The 25,269-nt window shown below is 41.8% G+C and overlaps 1 protein-coding gene across 6 annotated transcripts in view; it reads right to left on the bottom strand.

Annotated features, from left to right (window-relative positions):
• LOC119654184 overlaps positions 1 to 25,269 on the bottom strand; it is a 189,054-nt gene that overhangs the window by 35,833 nt on the left and 127,952 nt on the right. For all 6 annotated transcript variants that reach the window (XM_038059374.1, XM_038059375.1, XM_038059376.1 and 3 more), the window contains 2 exons: positions 7,949 to 9,197; positions 6,139 to 7,421 (listed from right to left, as the gene is read on the bottom strand). In XM_038059374.1, the coding sequence (XP_037915302.1) occupies positions 6,139 to 7,421; positions 7,949 to 9,197 (2,532 nt within the window). The remainder of the gene's footprint in view (positions 1 to 6,138; positions 7,422 to 7,948; positions 9,198 to 25,269) is intronic.

The raw sequence follows: 25,269 nt of genomic DNA, 5'->3' as shown, positions 1-25,269 counted from the left end.
TGCAAGGAAACACACTGCCCATAGGGATAATACTTCAATCGGCGTCTTTATCTTGAGTTATACCAATTCCAAGCTCTGACTTCAAACTCGTTCACAACATATCATTCGCCACAACAGTAATTTGCCTTAGCTCGTGCGACACATGAGGACGAGTATAATGATTACTTTTATTATGATGACGATTATTACACAAGAGACATAAGCATATGTAGCATATGCACCTATCCTATTCGACCACTGAACAACAGACTGTTATTGGACGAATCGACTGGTATTAGATGGATCGACTACTCCTCATTTCGTGCTTAGTTCAGAGACGTTTTACTTAACTGAAATATCCTTTAGCTGATATTAAACCGCACGCAAAATTTATTCGAGTTTTTCGACAGTTATGGCGAGGCTTTTCTTTTCCTTACTAACCAGCCAAGACTCAGTAATGAAAATATGGCTGATATATAATTTCAGCATCATGAGCTGATATCCCGGTATACAACGGAGACTTTTTAAGGTTTTGTGTGAAACAAAACCTTATTAAAATCAATTCAGTCTCTATCTGCCTGTCACACTCGATTTATTCCGAAACAGCTGGACCGATTGTTACGAAATTTTGTGAGAACATGTGGTCTTTGTGTCCCTTTACATGCAGCGAGTGGCGCCATTTTGTGTTGGGTTTGAAGGGTTTCCACTGAATATGGTCATTTGGAGTATCAAATGAAAGGGAGCGGTTTGTACTTTTCAAAACTGATATTATATCTCTAAGGTGAAACATAGGGCAGTCAAGACTCAAAATGTGTGCCCAAAAACTGAAGCAGGTCTCGTTCTCAGCCGAAAAAATTGAAAAAAAAAATCAGAGTAATGCATTCCTACAATCTCCCTCTCTAAGCCTCAATATAATTAATAATAGTATATAACCATATTTTGGAAATTTATCCGAAAACCCCCCTTAAGTTTGTCCTGGAAATGCAGGTGCCAGGATAGACGATAATATAGGACATAAGTCTGGGAAGTTTGAACGCAATCTAACTACTAAAGTTATTGAAAGTTGTTTAACATTCACAGGAGTACCTATTATAAACTACACGAAATCGAGGTTCAGTTGAAATAGTCGCAAGGGTCCAGTCGCAAGGATCCAAACCAAATTAGTTTGATATTATCACGACAAATACTTCATACTGACTCTCACGATGAGATCGAATATGTTGAGAATAACCTATTTGCAGCCATAAATTTGCAATAATACCAGGCCCTAATGAAATAATTTTCAGTGTAACAAAAGTGACGAAGTTAAAACCTGTTGATACCATTCTACCTTGCACATCTCGCAACGATGCATGAAATTAAACTGAGGTCACAGGTTTGGGTGTGAGGACAACGACATTGATAGACATCAGAGCCACAGTAAGTTACTTGGTTTCGGAATTTATGAAAACCGTTATCAACAATTAGCACATGCATTACATTTCAAACTCAAGCAAACTGACGTGACTAGCCACAATGTTGTCAATGATAGTTTTTAAAGCTTAAATATTGCAAGTCTAACAATACACTTGACTGAAACCAATAGTGGTAAACTATTTCAGCAGGTACCTATTCAAATCTCTCTCCTTCCACCGATAAACTCTTCTGTACAAAAATTAATTTGACGCGGTCATTAACAATCCAGCTTTGCGTTCATCACTGTGTGTAACCTTAAGACGCACTTACATAATTTTGTTTGCTAACATTCAATGCAGTGTCCAATTATCTGAAAAGTCAGTGCTTATCGATGGGTAGATGAATCGCTATCTAGCAAATGTTTCTCTATTGCTAGTTTCCAAGTGGGTAAATCTAAACTGATTTTGAAAATGCTCTACGGATAGATCAATCTCTTTCATAAAAATTTGCATATCGCAAAAACATATGAGCCCAATAGCTGTTACCCATTAACGCCAAATTAGAAAGATTCATTTAAAGCGAAGTATCATACAGCTTAGTCTAGAGCCGATAAGAGGGCGTTTAACTAAAGAAATTCACATGCTTGCCTTTAAATACCTGATGCTGAACGGTGTTTCGGTTTCCGAGAGCATCTTAAAGATCTTAGAAACGATCAAGTCCGGAATTGGGGTATACCGAGTTAATATTGTGAAGAAATGCGACAGGAGCATTCTCGGAGCTTGGATCATATAATCCACGGTGACGAGAACTTACTAGCTAAGATTATCCAGAACAACCAAATCGAAGGGAAACGATCCAGAAGATGACCGAAACAAATATCGATGACTTGATATGCTAAATGTTGACTTGCGAGACTCTAGACTCTACCCGAACCAAGCCTATGACTCAGAAGTCGATCTAGACAAATCGAGTCCGGTACTGAACGGAACAAAGCCTCAGAGGAAAAGGGCATCTTAAAGAAAGAGACGAAAAGTTGCTAGTTGTTGTCTTCAAGTTTCTGGAACCTGACACCAATTGCGGCGTCCGCAAAGGAAAAAACCAGAGCTTAATCATTGAGCAGCGCGTTATACCTAAGGTATCACGGGTGAATCATTGGATGTGAAACCGCATGAAAAAAAATCTGATTTGGCGAAGAAAAAAGGCATCCTTTATCATGGTATTGTACTTTCTCACAGATCTGCTTCAACCAACTCTCTAAACTGGCAAAATTGAAGTACAAATTGTTGAAATATCATCAACCCTAAGCATTAGAATTCCATCTATTCCCGAAAGTAAAGAGATTTTGACATGAAAAACATTTTTCTTCGAATGAAAAGGTAATTGCAATCGAACGGTGTTTTGAACAAGTTCCATAAATCGTGTATTGAAATTAAGGCAAAATATATCAACCACATGTGAACATCAAACTCATAGTCCTAGTCCAGATTCCATAATGAACCAAGGGCCTAAGGCTAAATAAAACGCCTTCCCGAAGTGGCTTTTATTAACGTGGTCATCCCGTGCGAAAGCCGTTTTTTTCGCTTTTCTAAGAAATTTTTTGTGAAGAACTGCCAATTTTTCACCAATATAATAATATGAGCATACGTAGTAATTTTTCCAGCCCGATAGCATAGTTTATTATTGAAATACAGAGCAACTTATACACCCATCTCCAAAAAATGTGTTTTTCTACTGCCACGCTAGAAGGCGATGCGATCATATTGAAGAAAAAATGTAAACGACATTTTAACGTGCGGACTTAACCAAAGTCCACAACTAGGATTATTGAAAAATATTGAAAGTTAAAGCTTTTTATGAATTTTAGTGTTTTTTGAATGAATCGCAATTATGCTACGAGGGTAGTTCAATAAGTCCTTAGAATGACCAACGGATGGCGTGCGATTCGCCCTAAATCATCTGTTTTTAGTCAGCGCCACTCCCGACTAGATATATAGTGCATCTTCTGAGTTTACATGTTTTTATAATCAATTGAAAAAAAAATTGCTGGTTAAAAAAAATAGAAAAAAACGAGTTCAGAGCGGTAATAAAACATTTTCATTTAAAGGGCTTAACTCCATATGAGATAAAAAATGAATTAGACTCGGTTCATGGCACATCTGCCCCCGCCTTAGCAACGGTTTATAATTGGGTAAATGAATTGAAGCGTGGTCGTAAATCAAGTGACGAACCACGTTCAGGAAGGCCCGTAGAAGTGACTACTCCCGAAATCATCAATAAAATCCACGACATGGTGTTGAAGGATAGAAGATTAAAAGTGCGCGAGTTAGCTGTGGCCACAGGGCAGGTACAGTTTTTTCAATTATAAATGAAAAATTAGGCATGAGAAAGCTATCAGCAAGATGGGTGGCGCGTTTGCTCTCAGCTGAGAATAAACAAAATAGAGTGGTCACCTCTGAGGGTGCATAAGTCGCCTGATACGAAGGAACAGTCAAAACAGTGGATCGGCACGGGTGAACCAGCTCCAAAGAAGGCGAAGACCGTAAAGTCAGCTGGTAAGGTTATGGCTCCAATTTTTTGGGATGCCCGTGGAATTATCCTTATTGACTACTTGGAAAAGGGTAAAACAATTACTGGTGAGTATTAGGCATCATTATTAGGGCAGCTGAAAGAAGAAATTTAAAAAAAACGACCACATTTGGCGAAAAAAAAAATTCTTTTTCATCACGACAACGCCCGAGTTCACACGTGCTTCGTTTCAATGGCTAAAATTGAAGAATTAAAATTTGAATTGGTCGAACACCCACCGTATTCACCAGATTGAGCCCCCAGTGACTTTTTCTTATTTCCAAACTTGAAAAAATGGCTCGGTTGACAGAGATTTACGGACAACGAAGACGTCATCGCCTCTGTAAGTGCTTATTTTGAGGTATTTCCGAAAACACACTTTTCTGAAGGATTAAAAAAACTTGAAAAACGATTGACCAAGTGTATAGAGCTCCAAGGAGATTATGTTAAAAAAAAATTTACTCACACACTTTATTCTAAAGACTTATTGAACTACCCTCGTAGTTTACGAACCGTAGAAATATGTTCTGAATAAGGCGTGAAAATTTCCAAGAATTTTATTTTAAGTAATGAGAATATTTTTGTCACCATGCGAGAGTACGTCGATAGAGCAAAGCATTGAACAAAGTTACACGATCAAGTTTCGTGCTCGCCTTGTAAAAGAAGAATCAGCAGAAGTACGGCAATGAAAACTTAAGCTTAAGTGTTTAGGTGACACAAAATGTTTACAGAAAGCCGGGAAGGCGCGGAGGAGGAATCCCGAGCAGATCGAGAAACGTGTGCGAATTTGTTGAACACGACAGGCGTTTATGTGTTCGTATGATCGCTAATACCATCGGAATCGATCGAATCATCAGGTCAGGATCTTACGACGAGGAGGGTTCGCCCGAGAGCGATGGCGAATGAACAGAAACAAACCCGTAAGGCCATTTCAAAACATCTTTCGGGATGCATTGACAAAGATCCTGATTTAATTAGTTTAGACAACGCCGTTATCGAGGATAGAACTTGGATTTTGGAGGACCCTGAAACAAAACCGCAAAGCAGCAATTAGCACTCTCGGTTTTTAAAAAATAGGGTCGGATGTCAAAGTCCAGAATTAAAGGGATGCCGATTGCTTTCCATGACAAGAGAGGTGGTGTCCGCTTGGAATTTGAGTCAGAACAGACAGCCAATAGTCCTTTCTTAGTGGAAGTGTTTGTGATGGATCAACCAAATTGTCGCCAATTGGAAGCTCTCTCACGACAGTGCGCCATCTCACACCTGTTTTGTCGTTGCCGATCGGCAAGAAACGGCATCGCAATAATTGTCAAGCCTCCCTACAGCCCCGACAGACTTTCATCCTTTTTCAGTGAAAACCAACCACAAACGACGCCACCAAGGGACACTAAACACTGTTAGAACAACTTGCACAGAAACCCTGACGGATGTTTCGGTTGCTCATTTCTAGGGAGCGTTTATAAAGTTGAAAACTCGCCTGCTCGAGGAGACTACTTTAAAGCCTCCCAAATTTTGTATCAATATCTCCAATAAATTTTATTTTGTGGAGTTCATGCAGTAAACCCAAAAAATGTCAAAGTTGGTATCTGACGTAAGATGAGAATTTTCATGTTAAATCCATCATATTTTCGCAAACCGAAACACTAAATACAAGAACTACGTAAACATAACTCCCGATTAACCTAATTTGAAAAAAAAATCTTTGCGAGGAACAACAGTAAAATTACCGATTTTAATGCTCACTTCGGAAACACCCAGCATCAGACCTCATTTTAAAAGCAAGAAACCAATAATGCTACGATACTCGCCTAAATTAAGCTTAACAGACAAGAAGGCATTTAAAGGCTGGGTAGGTGGGGAAGTTAATTTATTCAAAGAACACCGACAGATTGTTGGTTCTTTGGAAGTCCAATGAAAGAAGAGAAGAAACAACCAAAACCTTGAAAACGACAGTTGCAATGATTTATTCTGTGACATCTCGTCAGTTTTGAGCTCCTATTTGCACAAATAAACATAGTGGCGTTAGCCTTTTTAATTTATTTAAAAAATAATTTTCGCTTTGCCTTACAATATTGTGTTGGGAAAGAGCAGGAAAACATTGGAAAGCGAAATGGTAGAAAGTTTGCGGTGCACCTATATGTATTCTAGACAACCACCACTCTGGCTCTCTCTAATTTAATCCTATACAAATCGACTTACCTTGCATCGCAACTGTCTGCACTCCTGGGACGAGTCCTGCCGCCATTATTCAGATTACTCTTGTCGTCGCCGCCACTGGCTGTAACCCCGACGGCTGGCGACTTCCTCTCTTTGTCATTGCACAGCGATTTGCCATCATTCAAATTTACTACGTTCGTTATCACAAGTTCGGTCTTCAAACCGTTGAAAGTGGGCACAGTGGCCGTCGTGGCGCCCAGCGAATTCGCATTCCCGGAGGTTGCTGTCGCCGATGATGTCTCAGTCGCACTCGGTGTACCCGAGTTCAGCACCGCGTTGCAATTACTGTTACCGTTGCTGCTGCCAGTGGTGCTAGTGCCGGATGGTGTGTTCATGCTATCTTTACTGACTGCTATAAATGCGCCCTCGCTACTTGCTGGTTGTTGTTCCGAATTCAGCACATTTTCACTTGAGTTTGTAGATGATGTTAGCTGCTCTTTGTTCGTGTCTGTGCTAGCCCCGCTGTTCGGGCCATTCATAGACTGCGAGGAAGTTTCATTTAACCCACTCGACGCCGAGGCACCTTCTTCCTCATTCTTAATTGCCGTCGTCGTGGTCGCGGCGGTTGTCGTTGTAGTTCCTGAAACCGCGGTTGAAGCCACGGTCGTAACGGTTGCGCTCCCACTGTTCACAGTGGAGCCAGCCGTTGTGGGGGATTGTACAGTTGATGAAGATGAACTCGTAGACGCGACAGCTGAAGCTAGCCCGCTTGTCGCAGCAACCCCCACTCCCCCCGTCGTTGTCGACGCCGTGCTACTGCCTGCAGTCGCTCCCGCGGCTCCAGAAACTGTCGACACCGCCGTTGAGTGTGCGGCGCGATCGCGACCGCCAGTCTTTTGTTGTTGCTCACGCTGCAGACGGGTGGTCACGCCCGTCGTCAGTGAGTCCACGATACACTGCGCTTGTGCCTGTTGCGCCTTTTGCGGATTTCGGGAGCTACGGGTTCGTTGACGCGACTTTCGCAGCAACTGTTTGTAGTTTTCCGTCTTCTTGCTGAGGTAGTAATACCGTACGCAGTCTTGGGCAGATTTACGATCTAAACTCGCCGCAATTGCACCAAAATTTTTTGGATGCTGAAGGAACTTCTCCTTGAATATTTCCTTCTCGCCTGCCGTCCATACGTTAATATTTTGACTCTCCTTGTAGTTTGCCACCATGTCCGGCAAAAAGCCGTTCTCGTTTGAATAGTAATTACGACGCTGACGTGCGTCATACATTAGGGGTGGTATCACAGCGTATGAACGCATCTTCTTATCTTCCATTGCCTGAAAAGAGTAACAACGTTAGTACGGAAAAACACAAGTGATTAATTAGAACACAAAAAGGCCATGGTGCAGTGCATGTGGCGTACCCACGACTTGCTAATACTTGAGTTCAGAACACTTTATCCAGGTCAAATACCAATTGCAATGCATATATCCTTAAATCCCGTCAATGAGATAAACCATGCAAACCCTAAAGGAGAAAACTACAATCTGACGCTATCTGGTCATCAGGGCTAAGTCCCGAGCATATAATTTCTTCATTTCAAAGGCTCACAGATTTTTTGTTTTGAAGATACAATGAAAGACTGGCAGAACCTGTCAGAACATTTATGCTGAAGGACTCACCTAACACTTCAACGCATATATAACAAACTATAAAGTATTATTTACTCATGGGAACTAGTTAGCCTTAGTGATTCCATTTTTTAAGTAACACTTGAAAATGATCCTTAAGAGCGTCACAAGGGAAGCCAATCGTACTCGCCACACACACTGCAAATGTCCCAATGTATACCAAGTCAAATTACCTGCTCTTGCAACCCATCCATTATCTCCTCCAGATCGGCTTCCGATTTTATTCTGGATCCCACACGGTTGAATCTCTCCTTGTCCTCTCGTTGTTTTCGTAATTCCGTGAATACCTTCTCGAAGAATTCACGATTTTTCGCTTCTTTCGCTTTCCGCTTCGCACTCGATTCGATCTTTTCCACACGCTTGAGCCACTCCTGCGAAAGCTGAGAGTACTTTTCCACCAACGCCGCATTCTTAGCTGCCTTCTCTGATTTCAAGCGACGCAGATGCAATATGAGGCGAGATTTGATCGATTGATGACGTTGGATTATCTCTTGGCAGATCTCCACGTCTGAAGGTTGGTTGTACAGCGGAAGTTCGTGCTGAGGTCCTAAATGGTTAAGAACAGCGTGCTCTTCGGCAGCCCGTTTCCGATTCTCCGCATAGATCTTCTGGGCCAAGCTACGATGCCGTATAGGCGCCTCCGATGGCTCGGGTTCCTTTGAGGGCTTAGCGGACGCCTCTTCCAACGCTTTCTCTTTGTTCTTAAGTATTGCCTTCGCGTTCTCCGCTTTCGTTATCTCATTATCTACTTTATTGATCTGCATAAGCAGATCATCTTTCGTCGTACGCCGCTCCTCGACAGTGTCGTTTGGAAGCGTTGGCGAGATCGCCTCTACTTGCGGATGGTATGCTTCTGTCGTCGCGGGCCGATGTTCCCGAGTATCAACTTTCAATTGCTGGGCAGGCGAGTGATTGGTTTCTCCTAAACGAATTTTCTTGAAAGGCTGTCCCCCTGGATCGGGTGGAGCTTGTGGCGGTGGCCTCGTGTTCGACATATATTCGGTCGCATGCTGAGGTGCTGAAATGAGCGACATTCGCTGCCGCCCCGAAGAATGTCCCTGAGCACTGGCCTCCATCGTACTGGTGGATCCAACTGATACCAAAGACATGTTACTGTTTCCCGTAACAATCGGTTGACCACCGGCCGGTCGATGGTATTCTTGAATTGAGGCAGGTACCTGAGAGATTCGAGCGTAGGGATTCTCTCGAAATGTTTGCACTTGCCCAACACCGTATTGTGTTTGCGGAACATATCGCAATGAGGTGGCTGTGACATCGCTGAAACGTGGATAGGCAGTGTGATTGACTGCTCCGCCAGGTCGTGGAGGTGATAACGGACTAGCCGCTGATCGAGATGTAGGCTGTTGGGATGGTGGCGGTCCGATGCCACCTTTTGTGTAGGGTTGAGGAGTGTCCACTGGCCTAAAATAGAAACAGTAAAAAACGTATTAGTTCCTCTGTGAAAAACAAAATTAATACTAAAATCGATTAAAACTAACTGAACACTATCAAACAAAATTATCCTCATTGGAGCTGAATGTATTCTAATGTTAGAAGACTTCAACCTCACTTATCTTTTTCAAATCAAAATTGTATACCGAAATTTGCAAAATTGCTAAGTTAGAAAATTCTTCTTTGCCTAATTCTAAAAGATCCTAAATATTAGTTTTAACAAACTTTACCAGTGGCTCCAATTCGAGACGTAGCCATGAGAATTACAAGCCATATTGCCAAAGTCGTTGAGCACTTCGACAAAACTAAATCCCCTGTGAGACTGACTTCACTGAAAATGCCTCCTTTCTTTTTAAACTAATAAAATTAGAAACACATAGAATTTCAAAAACAAGACCTAACCATTGACAGGTATGTAAAACCAGGCCCAAAAATAAACATTAGCCGCTCTTTCTAAGAAAATCAATTAAAAATCAACTTTTAACGAAACTCATTAGGAATGTCCCTCATTCTAGGCCTCTGTAAAGTTCTTTGACTAAGTATAGTGCCTACCTAGACTCCTTTTCAACCTTCAAATTCTTCCTGGAATTTTTTCTTTGCTTTGCATGACCCCCAAGATTAATTATAAAAATGTTGTGTCTTCATTTTGTGGAAATTTCCTGGCTACTTTTTAGAATGATTTTTGGTTTAAAGAGCTACTAAATCTGCCAATTGTTCACCTTAAGAAAGGTAATCTCTTGATTACCGCTATGAATATTTTTTAACAATATCAAAAACTCCCAATAACTTAAAAAATTGACAACGTTTTTTATATTGGGGAGATGTGTTTACCCCACGTATTCGATGGATATCGATCTGGATAAAACTAAATTGATAGACAACCAGGAGTTTATTCGAAAGCGATTTGGCGTTTTTAAAAAACTTGCGCCTGAGCTTCGGATTCAGCTTGTTCCCAATCGAATCACCATTGCCCAAACAAAGTGGAAACATTTACTAACATCAATGGAACATCTTAAGATGGAAAAGCTTCTTCTCCTTTCACTATAAAATCGAATACCTTAGTAAGAACTCGCAATAATCCGCTTTTCTCTGTCAGTACTCCAAGGTCATGTTTATGAAACCTTTGGAAGGTATGAACAGGAATAAGAGAAGCGAATAAGACCTTAACTATTCTTCAAATGCTTTACGTATAGAATCCTCTAACACGCGAGGTAATTAATTCCGAACAACGCAGAAAATGCAAGGCAGAAAGCTATATCAATAGAAATTCATATAATTCAAATAAAATGGAGGCTTTGACAAAGAAAGAATTCCAGGAGAACATTAAACGCAAACCTCCAATAAACATAATGTATATTACAGACCAGTTGCACCATCTATTCATCGATTTAAAGCCGCCTATGATAACATAGCCAGGGTAAAACTGTACACTGCCATGAGAGAATTCGGTATCCCGACCAAATTGATAATACTAACTAGGCTGACCCTGACCAATGTGCGAGGCCAAATAAAAGCAGTAGAATCACTCTCAAGACCATTCGACATCAACAACGGTCTACGACAAGGGGATGCCCTATCATGCGTCCTCTGTAACCTGGCCCTCGAGAAAGTGATCCGTGATGTTGCGGTAAATGCAAAAGGCACGATCCTCTTTAAGTCTACCCAACTACTGGCCTATGCTGACGATATCGACATCATGGGAAGAACCACCCGAGACGTACAAAGTGCCTTCATCCAGATCGAGCAGGCGGCGCGAGGTCTTGGGCTGCACATCAATGAAGACAAGACAAAGTATATATGGTGGCAACGTCAGCATCGAAAACCAACCAACCAACAACATCAAACCGCACTCGTCAAACAAGAAGAATAAGGATAGGAGAATACAACTTTGAGACCGTTGATGATTTCTCCTATCTAAATCGCAACCGATAGCAGCTACGATGATGAAATCCGCGCACGGTTGTTGTCAGCCAACAGGGCATATTTCAGCTAACAAAAACTGTTCCGCTCGAAACGTCTCACCATAGGGTCAAAGCTCTTACTGTACAAGACAATGATCTTGCCAGTCCTCATGTATTCCTCGGAGACTTGGGTTCTTAGCAAGAAGAATTGCGAACTCTGGCCGTGTTCGAGAGAAGAATTCTCCGAAGAATTTTTGGCCCCCTACTTGAGGATGGACGATTCCGTAGCCTACATAACGACAAAATATATGAGCGATACCATGAGCGTCAGGTTGTGGATAAAATCCGGCTCAATAGGTTACGGTGGGTGGGTCATTTGATCCGTATGGATAAGGATGATCTCACCCGGAAAGTCTATAAGGGCAATATCTATGGTAGACAAAGAAGACGAGGCAGACCCTGCCTAAGATGGAGCGATGGCGTAGGCCAGGACGCCAGACAGCTTTTAGGGATATCGAATTGGTGGACCTCGCTGCAAAACCAGGATGTCTGGAGTTTCTTATTAAGGCAGGCCTAGACCGGATACCGGTTGTTCCGCCGTTGATGATGATGATTATATTACAGACACTGCGAAGTAGTGCAGGGCTCCCGATTGAGCAATGAAAGAAAAAAATCTTCCATGAGGTGATGAAATATCCTAAATTTTGTTTCCCAAAATGAAAGGCAAGCAACAGCAGGCAAACTGAAATTGTCACCTCCCTGAAGTGCTAAATGGATAACCACGGTAGTAACAGCGAGATGTAATATTTTCACCTACAAGTGAAGGGCCGATAACCGCTCCTGGCATTACCTTTTTGCCACGAAATTCGAAGATACATTTCGAAAAGTATTGCACCAAGGAAAACGGTCGTGCAAATGGAATACTAACCTACTCTCTTGGATAATGGAATGTGCGATCCCTACACAAATTTTGATCACCAGACACCCTACGGAACAGATCAGACATGAAATAGTGCACAATTTTTCGACGCGAGAAATCTGTAGCTGATTTTGGTAGTTTCATTCATTATTGATAAAAACCATAAGCCACTCGTTATAAACTTCAAACCAATCAATGAAAAGTTTGGTGCGATTTGAAGACGAATTAAGTATTCTAAATTATGATTTGTGAACGTGAATGCTTCCAGAAGAAAATAATTAGATAAGTAAAGAGGGATTTCTGCAGCTGACTTGAAACTGTGCAGGATTTACTTCCATTACGACGTAGGGAATTTAATGCCCAAAATGAAATGGGGACGTAAACTGAGGAACAACAAGAGACCACATCCTGACGAAAAATGATACGCCTTTAGTATGAATATGGTAATTAGCTCCACATGCTTTTTACATAGGTGTATAATAGAAACTGAGCATCTCTAGATGACTAGTCTTCCAACCAGAAAGTAGTTCTCTAGCCCAAAGAACTGAGAAAGTTATTAAAGGCTTTGGAAGCGGAATCCCGAAAGAAAACAGATGACTTGGCTTAACGATTGAATGCCAACAAAATAATGGATAAAAAAACGAGGAGCTACTATGCTTTTCGGGCAATCACAAACATTAATGACTATGGCCGGGATTCGAACGCGGAGCACCCAACCATCTCGGCCATCGCACGGTCAAACCAAGGGAGAACCATGACGGTGTATCTCTGAGTTTAACTAGCTTCGCCAACCAAGTTTTGAAACTCGCGTGATAGGGGCTAGGCACGGCCTGAATGCAAAACGTTACATTGCCCTAATTAGCTACTAGACATCATGAACAACATTTTAGTAATCTCTTTCTAATTGTATTGAGTTCGGTTTCTCTGAACCAGGTTCGTAATTCGCATTTGCTCTTTGGGTGAGTCTATCGGCCGCTTCCTATTGACTTTAATTTTCAAACCAATAGGGAGTCACTTTCAGTAGGGATAACATTACCATTCCATCAAAGACACCTCTCACGAAACTTCCCCACTAATTCTTCGCCACCACACCCACGGGACCGTGTTCATGGTCTTTACGGGTTGCCTAGCACTTGGAACCAAAGACAGCAACAGCGCAAACAACAATGCCGTTCATTTTGGATTTGAGATGTTGGTTGATGCATCGATTGCGAAGACCATCAATTTTCGAGCGCCCAGGTTGCTCTAGTAGTCAAGTAACTCATTGCGCATTTTATCACCGATAAGTAGAAGCTTGGGGTCAAAATCTTCTAAAGAGTTTATGGTCATGTCAAAAAAAAATTGATCAATTGGCTACCCCCAAAATGGTATAATTTAGCTTGCTCTAAACTGCTAGCACCGGGTAAAGGAGGTCATCCATTAAGTGTAAATTTGGCAGTGCCAGCCCTGTTAACAACTATCGTAGTGTGATTTGTGAAGCAAAAAACTTTTACAATTAAATGTCCAATCATCTGTGCTCATCTGGTTTTGTATATTCCATGTGAAGTACGACAGAATCAAAAACATAAATTCAAACAATACAGGTCAGAACTTCAAATAATCTACGACAGGACGTCAAGTAATCTATAATAAGGTTTCCACCGCTGCAGGCTTATCACATCATTAATACAACTGAAGCAGTAAGCAAGAAAAGGTTCCAAAGATACCTTATGCGGCCCAAATAGGCAAGGAAAACCACAGAGATTGAGCATATCAAAGAAAGGCTAATCCTTTTGTTGAAACTTCCGTCAAAAAAAACATTTAAATGGATTATTGCCAGCATAATCTAGTAAAATAAAAGGTTACAATGAATTCCAATACCTGCCATATTACCTATCAACAATTTAATACCCCTAAATTTGATATATAACTCCAAGTCAGCTGAATTGCCAGAACTCATCCAGCGAGGCTTTAAATTCGAATTAAATTATATTCCCAGTAAAAAAACGCTATTCTTCCTTCTATCGGCCAGACCACCATTTATATCGGTCTCTGTCTAATTTAGGAAGCTGCCGGCATTGAATTTTTACAGTCCCAGCTCCATAACCACCAACAATGGCCGGCACCATTCATCACACTCCATTCTCATCAGTCCGTAGGATATTTGCCGTTAAGAAACAACAATCTAGAAGCCGAACATGCGCACATTCCAGCCAAATTCTTTATAAATAAATAACTACCAAGGCAGAATCGTTCAGCAGTTCACAAAGTTGCTGGGAGATTACCCCATTTTCCTAGCACTTTTTCCAACGAGGGCGGAATAGAGGAGGACAATATTGGGCGAGCAAGCAGGACGGCATGGTATGAAAGGGAATATTATTATTGTTGAAGATGGCGGGTAGCACGGCATACAGGACTCTCAGCAGGGGGTTGGTTGCTATAAATCAAGCAGAATAGCAAAGCAAACGGCTGACCGACACAAGAACACTTCGCGTCAGTATCAGGTGCCAGATGCCGGGTTGCCTGGATCCCTTGAATTTCCTGCGGTTGAGGGGTGAGAAGTTGGCAAAAACTTTCTAGTTAAAGTTGAAAGTATATTAAAGTTTCACCTACGCGAAAATTAAAGGAGAACTACTAGGTGCCTTCGCGTCAGGGTTGAAAGTTTATCAAAGAACTGAGCGAACAATGCACCGAAGGTATTTATTAGTGAGTCGTTTGAAATGGTAGCAATTACGGTAATGTGTAGTTGTTCTAACTTTTGTGCTCTGTAATGATTTCTCGGGAAATACATGTTTGTTTCCTTTCCTTGAATAGTTGAACACGATATGAATCGAATAGTTTGAAAAATTCATGTTTGCTTTGACGATTTCTTACTTTACGTTCAAAGTTTCTGTGACATTTTGCGGTTACTAATCCAATTATTCTTTATATGAATCGAAAAAATGGATAATTAATGAAAAAAACTCCTTCTGAATTGAAACTTGTCGCCGTCACAACTTATAGTGTATCCAAATTTCCAACACAATGATTTCAAGAAGAAGAAATGAGAACAAAAATTGTTTGTCTATTCACAAACCAGACTCACATATAGGAAAATCCAACAAACTGAATCTATACAGTTGCAGCGATATGAGCCCGGGACATAAAATCGAGATCGCGAAGCTGAGCTGACTCAGACGTTCATTCACAGCTGAGTCGACTGGTATCCGATGTCAAATCACGATACAAATCCCATTGCCACCAGTGAGATTTGAACCGTGACCTTCCGTATGACAGCATTGTGCTCTAACCACTCAGCTATCGGGAGTGTGGCAATACCCAAAGAAATCAGATGCAAGGAGATGCAACCTGTGACAGGCCTGCATGGTTTGGAAAGTGGAAACACCCGAAGAAAAATTAGTCCCAGTACATCGCATTAAAGTACATTAGGATATAGTTTTATGATTTCCGTGGAGGTTACGACTGGTGTCTTAAACTCAAAGAAACGATCCTCCACATAGAAGCATCAACACGAAAGCGGTAAAGAAGAGAACGGATGCGTGAGGGGCAGTCTGGTTTGACCGTTGTTTTCTCCATGGATGGAAGACCGGACCAAAGCCGAGATTCCCACTATGATCTTCCCCATTTAACGTGTATGGCAACCTTAGCATGGCTGCAGCAGACAAAACGGAGAGTTCTGATGTAACTCTCTATCCTGAATATAGAATTGGGTAGGAAAATCTATTCTAATATTAAATTTGGTGAAAGAAAGGCAGTTCTGTGACCAAGATCTAGTTGCGATCATGCTACAATACTATGTGAATGGCGAGAGAATAATCATAGTTGCCTCTGTATACCTGCTGTGAAATTCTGTTTCCTCCTTTGATACAAAAACTAAAGGATCTGGTTGTGAATTTTTGAGAATTTTGAGAACATATATACTAAATAAATTGTTAGAGGAGAACTATTTGATTTTTTAGCTGTCCTCATTAAACGTGCGCTCCAAGAACCAAGCAAAACGATAAAGAAAGTTCCTTGGGGAAGCCGAGAGCTCCAACGACTCATGAAAACAACCAGACGACTTCTGAATGGCACTGGCAAAAGCAATTAGAATGAAGATAATTTAAACTGCAGCAGCTCTTACTGTAAATATATATTATATATAAGCAAGACCTCTTTATACCATACTGTGCGAGTTAGATCATGCGCATTAAATGAAACCTGACGTGCTCATCAGCGTAGAAAGTGCTGTGGTTTCCAAGACTAAGGATGTTATTCTAAAAGAGTAAAAAAAGACTAAAGTAAAAAAATGTGGCCTCTCTTTCGCCAGACCCCTCCGGCTCTATATAAATGTTGTTTCTTATGCCACCCTCTACCTCCATCCCAAATTTCATGTCAATCGGTCTTGACTGAAACAATTCGGAGGTTAAAAGCGTGAATGATTGCACTACCTGGAAACCCGCTTCTCTTAAGTGGCGGAAACTAAATGTGGCTATACATACCAAAACTTCTAGTCAAAGCTAAGCATACATACAGCAATACGTTTTGTTGCAAAGCATGCATATATGCAGAAGTATTGTGGGCAATCTGACAGAACAAGGATTTTACAAAATGAATATGTTCAACCTTTCCTAGGCCGCGAAATCCACGGGAAACTTCCTAGATGAGTACCGCTTCTACCTCTACCCATAAATATGCATGCCATCGTTGCTAGTTTCTGGAAATGTCTCAATAGATCGATGTAGTTCTTTGTTCAACATTTTACCAGGACAGAGTACCCCAAAAACAACGGGGCAAGTGTTCACAAAGGGTCAAGGCTTTCCAATAACAGTGACAATTATTTTAAATAGGGTGCTCCTATATAACAGTGCAGAGAGATCATGCAAAACGACTTTAACTTGATGTTGGCATTAGTAACTGCAATTCCAGATATCGGGCAAGTAGCGCTGTTGATGCGCCAGGTAACACAAAGGTTCAGTACTACCGTCGGCAAAAACAACGCTATCTATATTTTCATTGAATTTTCAATTTTCCGACAGTTGTTTTGTTGTCCGGTTAAATTGTTTTTATTAATATTTTTCTTCAGTCCGACATTCCTCCAAATCCAAGGCCATTTGACTAAAGTTAGTTAAAGATGTTATGGACTCCTTGATTTCATTATCTCCACCGACAAAAGAAAAGACTCCGTTTGGAACTCCAAATTTCTTCTATTTCAAGTTACTGAAGTACACATTTTTCGCAGTCACATATATATTTTTCTTTGAAAACTCATAGCTTTTAGTTTGCCTCGAATTCCCCTCCTGTGTAAAACGTTCTGGAGATACCCTTCCTAATGACGATGCCGAAAGTGTTCTAAAATCAATGAAGACTAGTTGAACCAGGATCTTAAAACCGCAAATTTTTCTACAATGATCCCAAATTTGTTAATACAAGAAAGATTTAAAGTTGAAACTAGTCTACTTAGTCTCAATCAGGCTCTCGAATAGTTTTCGATGCGTGTCAGGCTATTTTAATTATGCAGCAGGGAGCACGTAAATATACGTACAAATATCGGTTCGGAATCTTAAGAATTATGGTCTCTTCCCGATCTTCCATAATCAGCACTTTCGCCAGGCTTGATCATCGTTGAATTTCTACGTCGATTTTAGACGTTTGTTGGAAATTGGTATCTTTAGTCTATACTGAAAAACGACAGTCTACAATAGTACATATGCGAGAGAGTGTGATCACCGACTCGTGAGGGCGAAACAATAATAGTTACGCCAAACTTGAATTCTCTTTTTCCAAAACAAGTATTCTTCCTAGCCAAAGTAAATAAATCTGTTTACTGTTTACTTTTTTATGGAATATAGGGTATCCGTACAGTGTTTTTTTCTAATTATAGGGTTGAGGAAAAAGTAATGTCGTATTTGTGATCGAATTTTAACGCTTTATTTAACATACTGAGAATTATCTGATTTCAAATATGCGCCGTTTTGTTCGCAAACTTGTTGCCATTTAGAAGGCAACTCCATTATCCCCCTCTTGTAACCCCCCTCCTTATTTGCAAAAAAATCGTACAGCCAGTTTTCGCGAGCCTCTTTTAAGGCGAACTTAGTAGCACCAAGAGGGTTTTGCATGGACCGGAAGAGATGGTTATCACTTGGCGCAAGTCCGGATTACACGGTGGGTGCGATAGGACATCCCATCGGAGCTCCCGTAGCTTCTGGCGGGTCATCAAAGATGTGTGAGGCCAAACGTTGTCCTGGTGGAACAGAACACCATTTCTATTGACCAATCCTGGTCGCTTCTGGTAAATCACCTGCTTCAAACGGTCGAGTTGCTCATAGTAGAGGACCGAATTGAGGGTCTGGCCATAGTTGAGCAGCTCATAGTGGATGACTCCCTTCCAATCCCACCAAACACACAGCAAAACCTTCCTGGCCGTCAATCCGGGCTTGGCGATGGCTTGGGCCGGTTCGCCGCGCTTCGACCACGATCTTTTTCGCTTGGGATTTTCGTACGTGATCAACTTTTCATCACCAGTCACCATCCGCTTCAAAAATGGGTCGAATTCGTTCCGTTTCAGCAGTGCATCGCAGCCTTAATTCGATCCAAGAGATTTTTTTCCGTCAACTTGTGCTGTACCCAAACATCCAATTTTTTTGGAGTCCAATCTTCTGCAAATGGTTCCAAACGATTTTATGGTCTATACTCAGTTCCTGGCCAATGGGGCGAATGCTCACATGCCGGTCTACTTAGATGATTTCGACGATTTTACAGGTTTCTACGACGATTGGCCTACCAGTACGGGGTGCACCTTCGACATCGAATATACCAGAACGAAATCGTTCGAACCAACGCTGTGCTGTGCGAATCATTACAGTATCGGACCCATAAACTTCACAAATTTTTTTGTTGTATTTTTACCTCTCAGCTAGTAAAAATGTAAAATATGCCGAATTTCTTGCTTGGTGGACTCCAGCTTTGACGCGCTATAACTTGAGACTGAAACGTACGTTCATAAAACTGTCGAAGAGATACCTGCAGCCCAGATTGTCGTTTTCAAATCGCCGTATAGTATGACCCGATGTGATAAGCGCAACACAAGATATGTTTAAGTGTCGCCATCTATTGACAAAATACGACACTACTTTTTCCCTAACCTAATATTTTTTTCCCTGTGTGATTTGAGCCTGATTATTATCATCGTTATCAATGCAACAACAACAGCCTATCTTAGTAAGAAATTCTAAACAGCGCTTTTGCATCGAGGTCCACCAATTCCATATCCGTAAAACCTGTGTGGTATCTTGACTTACTGCATAGTTCCTTCTGAGGCAGGGTCGGCCATGTCTTCTTTTTCTACCATAGACATTGCCCTTATGGACATTTCGGGCTGAATCGCCCTTACCTATGCGGATTAAATGACCTGCATACCAGATTGCGGTATGCGATTGAGCCGGATTTTAACCATAACCAGAAAAGTCGTGGCTTCGCTCTTAACCTTCGGCGTTATATAGGCTACGGCTATGAAATCGTCATCCTGATGTAGGCGGCCCAAAATTCTTCGAAGGATTCTTCTCTCAAACGCGGCTAAGGCTTCGCAGTTCTTCTTGCTAAGAACTTCTTTTTATCATCGCATCATTGCTGCACAAATGATAAGTCTACAGAATCGGGAGAGTATAAAGGCGAACATAAACGTCCATGACGAAACGCGATTCCAACCGGGATTATTCTATACATTTATCGCAGTGACCAGTTCTGATTTTTCTTTTCTCCTCAATGGCTGATGTTATTGCTGTACAAAGTACTCAACATAATAAAGGAAAAAAGAAATTAAAATTGCTATGGCTGCTATAGTGTCTCATGTGCTATAGTATTGTAGAGGACCATATACTTCAAATCCTTAAAGAAAGAATATAGTAACATTCCATCTTTCACTCGCAACCGTAACGCACTCAGCAACTAATTTTTTGGATAATCATCTCAAGAAGAGCCCCTAGTGAGTAACATTAGACAACCATTAAAGAAAAGTTTCAGCTTTGTCATCTGATTTTTCTTCGCCAGCACACAAATTGAAGTATCTTCTGGGCACCTTCTCCTCCCCCAGAAGCAAATTCTGTTTCAGAATTCCAACCTCATCAGAACATATTGTAAGATTCGATAATTTTGCTATACTTTCTTGGGCTGCTTCCAAGAATACGATACAAAAGTCACGTAGTTCGGTTCCAAAGCTTCAGGGTCTTCACGCTGTATGGTTAAACCGTTCTACCGCATCGGCTTCGGGTTTAACGGACAGTCCTTGCTGTAATGTAAATAACAGGCACTTGGATACCCAAAAGCAACAGTTGGTGGCAGCTTCACATTCTATCAGCTCTTTGGAAAGTATATAGAAATTTCAGGAGTTTTGAACACTCTACGCTTTGTCGACACTCCACTCAGCCAATGTTTGAATGTATTCATTTTTTCCGTTAGAAACTCTAACCTTGAACTCACCTATGAAGTCGCCCCCACGAGGTAATAAGACCACTTGCCTGCATTGTTTGGCATAGTAACTACTCTCTTTGGAGCCAAACATTGAAAAAAGTGGAAAAGCACAACCACTAAACCGGTCCCAAAAACAATCCATGCGAGTGGATTCGAGCGAAAATGCTCTGATCCCTGTTACGCCCCAATAAATTAGTTAAATTTTCCGAAAGCCATAGATTCCCATTGCCATGGAGCGGGTTCTAAGCTGGTAGTGCCCCCGGTATACAACGCGCACAACCAGTAGGTGACTGGGTTCAAGAACCTCACACCGAACGCACTCACTGGAAGAGTGCCTGGAATTACAAAGAGGCCAAATAACTTCTTGATAAGAAACAGCCAAATTTGCGAATGTCAGTCATCCTTCAAACACCCTCATCACGGACCCCATTCACCAACTTTCCTGGGCTTATCGAATTTCCAGGCGCAAACACCAAATAAAACGCTCCACGTCGGCCCGAGTCGCACGAATTGACAGCATGTAATCATCCCGTCTCCCGCTTCATCTTTCCTTTGTCATTTGTTCCTCTTCAGGCTCTGCACCCGGCAATTTTCTCTGTTTTCTCTACTCACCCAGAAATAACTTGTGATACTCAAATGACTGAAATTTTGCTTTTTTTCTTTTTCTTGTTTCTTTCGCATCACGTCCAAATGTTCCTCGGTTCCATGTCCTTCCTCTTTGATCCCGCTCGAAGGAGGCGAAGAAGTGGACACCGAGATCCGAGCGAGAAATGGAAGGCCTGCGGAAAATCGCCTTGTGCACTTGTTAAACACACTCGTCTAGCAGCCAAGAACAAGGTTCGTTTGCAAAACAACTTTCGACGCAAGGCAGAGAGCAAAAAATAGATCGTCATCTCGCCATCATGGCGGCCGCTCGTTTTAAAACTCAACTGCCGGCAAAATTACACACAACGGCAGTAGCAGACAGCATAATAAAAACCAGACATGGCACAACCAGCCGCCCGTCCCGCTCTTACCCCCGCTTCTAGTGAACAACCCTTTCGAGTCGAAAGTAAAACCATTCCGACGGCATCTTGCCGCGAGAGCGAGCGAAACGCAACCGCGCTGCCCGTTGAGTGCGACCGGGACAGCCGACCAGCGGAGCAATAACATCCCAAACCAAAAAGAACCCATAAAATCGTAATCGAGTGCCTTCCATGTGTTGGTAAAAAAAGTATGGCCGCCGTCGACTGTGAACACGCCCCTTGACAACAGAACCGTTTGCGGAGTCGGGGCGAGCCCCAGTCACATTCTCAACCGGTTCGGGCACCAGCAGTCTGACCGCATCGCGAGCCAGTCTACCCGCTCCAGCGGGCCGGGGACGGGGCCTGGCAAACGGGTCATTCACTGTCAGTCACGGACGCGTCGGGGTGGGGATAATTGTTTTGGTATTTCGTACTCCCACACAAGCACTCTTCGTTTTTTACTGCTCCTGATAAATCAACGCACATGTGCGTCTTTTCCGTTTCTCTTCCATTCGCCCGCCAGCCCCCGCTCTCCGCGCCCGCTTCCCTACTTGCTTCTATTCAACTTTATTTTTCTTGGGCAAGTTTATATTTATGCAGAGCGAGGAGGAATTGAATGACGGGCACGATGACGAACGACACGGTGAATGGTGATTAATGATGTCATTTAGTTTTAAATTTCTTTTGTGGAGAATTCAATGTTATTATTATTGCAAATAGATGGGCGGGCGAGGTGTGTGCGGTTGGAATGCGGTGCGTGCGTATGCGTCTCGCTGCCATGGTACCCTAAAGTGCAGGCCGAGCGCTTCAATGCCCAATAATTTGATGAAAAGGAGTCATTTGCACAAGTTCTTGCAGCCTAGGGAAAGTTAATGCACCCTGGAAAGGCTCTGGAGACGAGAGCGAATGTCCTTTGATCCGAAGTTTCGCAGACAGATTATGAAAATCATGCATCGATTGGCCGTTTTCGTGGATTTTTTTTGAGAAATTGGTTGGGGATGGAAGTGTATTCGTATTTCTGTGATTTTGTATCATGAAATATGATATCTAACTCTATCATGGGACCCGTGGAACACGGTTCCAGTTCCAATGGACGCTATTACTAATTGGAGCCCAGTTGGTGTTGTTGGAGTTTAATTCCGATAACTATTTCCAGGCAGAATGGAATTAGGGCGGAGGCCCAACGCGGTAATAAAAGAAATATTGATAAACGGGACCTACCCGCACTTTTGCAATATGACATAGACTCCTGTTATATCTCACATTATTTGAGAATTTCAGCTGAAAGTGGACTATCTCTCTGCAGTGACATGGAGCCACTATCGGCAAATTTGGCGTTCATTTAGTTGCGCTATGTGTGTTTGAAGTGAAACCCTTTTATATTCTGGTATTTTGAATAGTTTTTATTTTTAGGTCGTCTTGCCTTCGAGGAAAACCACAAATAATCCTTTTCGGAAGGGCATAAAACTTGGATTATACCCAATAATCCCACAAATATTGTTACAAACATAAAATGGTGTAGAAACAACACAACACAATATATTAAAACTAAAATAATGGTATTGCCAATAACTAAGGAATAAGGACATGAAAAACTACTCGAAGTATCCACTTTTAGCCTTAATACGAACTTTGAAACGATTACGCCAGATATCCATCTGTCGCGGTCCATAATATGTTCGTACGAAAACTTTCCACTGCTCGTTTTAATGTTTTCTTAAGCAAGTCGATATTTGGGTGTTGTTTGAGCATATTATGCCGTCTAAAACTGACCATAATTTGTAGTCCAAAGGATTAAAATCTAGACTAGAGAAATTGCCTGTAGAAGAACGAACCTTATAAGTCGGCCCAGAATCCTGATGAACACCCCAACGCTGATTTTCGAAGAGGGATTGACTGTGAGTTTTAACAATGGCTTCCAAAATACCTTCTTGGTACATTGCTGCCGATGTTTTCCCCCCTTTTTCACAGAAATGAATCCTTACGACAACATCGTAACTAACACCCCACCAAACCATCACTGAGGTAGGGTGGTAACATCGTTGAGCTCTTAGAACCAGTGTTGGAGTTTCTTTTGCTGATCACGTATAAACTCCGTCATTCCACTTATAAAATGACTCTTCTACTGTTAAAATATTTTCGTCAAAAAAGGGGATCGTTTCAAGGTTGTTACCTGCATACCTTTGCGAAAGCATTTTCCATTTTACCACTCTACTGTTAGATCTAAATCTTCGTCGATTATGCGAAACATTGTATTTTTCGATATTTCCATTCGTTTCGACTTCTGTCAGATTCGAACGTCGACCACTTTTATGGCCTACCGTGTCCCTACAGTACATCATCTCCCCAAACTTTGACGGTCATTCACATCACCAGTGTCCTCAAGTAGTTATGTAGCGCGATAAACAAACCCACAGCTTATCCAGAGTGTCTCAAATACCACATTTTTTTATATCGCACTTACAAGCGCTATTACCGCGATTTCATTTTCTTTATCGGTCCACTCCATCCACATTAGCCTAACTGCAAAACATGGCAACTATCAAATTTTAACGAATTTTCGGGCATTTAAAATTATAATATTTATGCAAGAACTAGGTACTATAAGGGAACGTTTTCACAAGTTCAGTCACCGAGAAAGCGCCACGAGAGATCTGCGGGCATCTTGGGGACAGTAAAGCTCCGCGATTGATTGGAATTCTAAAGGGGGTCTAGAAATAATTAACAAGATCAGGTGCAATTGATTTGTTAGCACTTTTGAATCGCTTATGGCATGGAGAGCGTTTTCCGTTTAGTGCAGAAGATGGAATTCGATTTCATTTCCGAAATCCCAAAAACCACGGTATTGAATACGTTGGAAAAGATGTTGAAGAACGCATTATACGGCAAACTACTTTCGGTCGTTTATCAGAATGGAAATATAGGCTTCGGCAAATCCATTCTACGACTGATGTGATAGAGCTAACTCGGTATACATAGTTGCTTTTTCTGCTTTTGGGGCCTATACATATCAACCACACCTGCGCGCTATCGTTCGCAGTTCGCTGAAATGCATTTCAATTCGCTCCAGGACTTCCCCAGAAGCCCGCACTTCTACTCTACTGTGTTGTTGCGACCTACATGCGTAGCCTGCAATGCAATTGTCGTCAGTTCTTGATGTCCACTGCCACTTCAGCTCTCCAATCACATCGCATACGGATGACAGGTCTATGCGCCGACCAAATTCTTCCTTTGAAATAGTGTATCAGGCCAGCGTACTCCAATGACGAAAGCTTGGAGCCCTTCAGTGGCAGTGGGTATGATTTTCCATGCACTACTCTCACACAGCAATACAGAAAGATCACAGCATGATCTTGGTGTTGAGATAACTGCATTTTCAGATTTTAGACAAGTGAGCGTTAGCAGACCAAGTGCTATTAATGCGTCCAGCAACATCCAGTTCGGTGTCACCATCGGCAGAAACCACGCTTTGCCCAATTATGCATATAGGGAGAGTGCGATGACCCGTTAAACTGAGAAACTTGATTTGGTTGATGTTTATCTTCAGTCCAATTCTACTGGCCACTCTTTCCAAGTTAAAAGTCATTTGGACAAGTCTCATGACTCGGTGGGAGAGCAAACAACACAAATCATCAGCCTAGTCCAGGTGTTTGAAGAAAGATGTCATAATCCATGGAGTTCCTCAACGTCCTCCGGATAAAGCAGTATGAAGAACGTCACTGATAACAAGAATAAATAATATTGGTGACAAAATGCAGCCCTGGCGGTCTTTGCCATGGACCTCATATTCC

Source organism: Hermetia illucens, chromosome 4 (genome assembly GCF_905115235.1).
Source record: "Hermetia illucens chromosome 4, iHerIll2.2.curated.20191125, whole genome shotgun sequence".
Lineage (NCBI taxonomy): Eukaryota > Metazoa > Arthropoda > Insecta > Diptera > Stratiomyidae > Hermetia > Hermetia illucens.
This window is presented reverse-complemented; position numbering and strand designations above follow the sequence as displayed.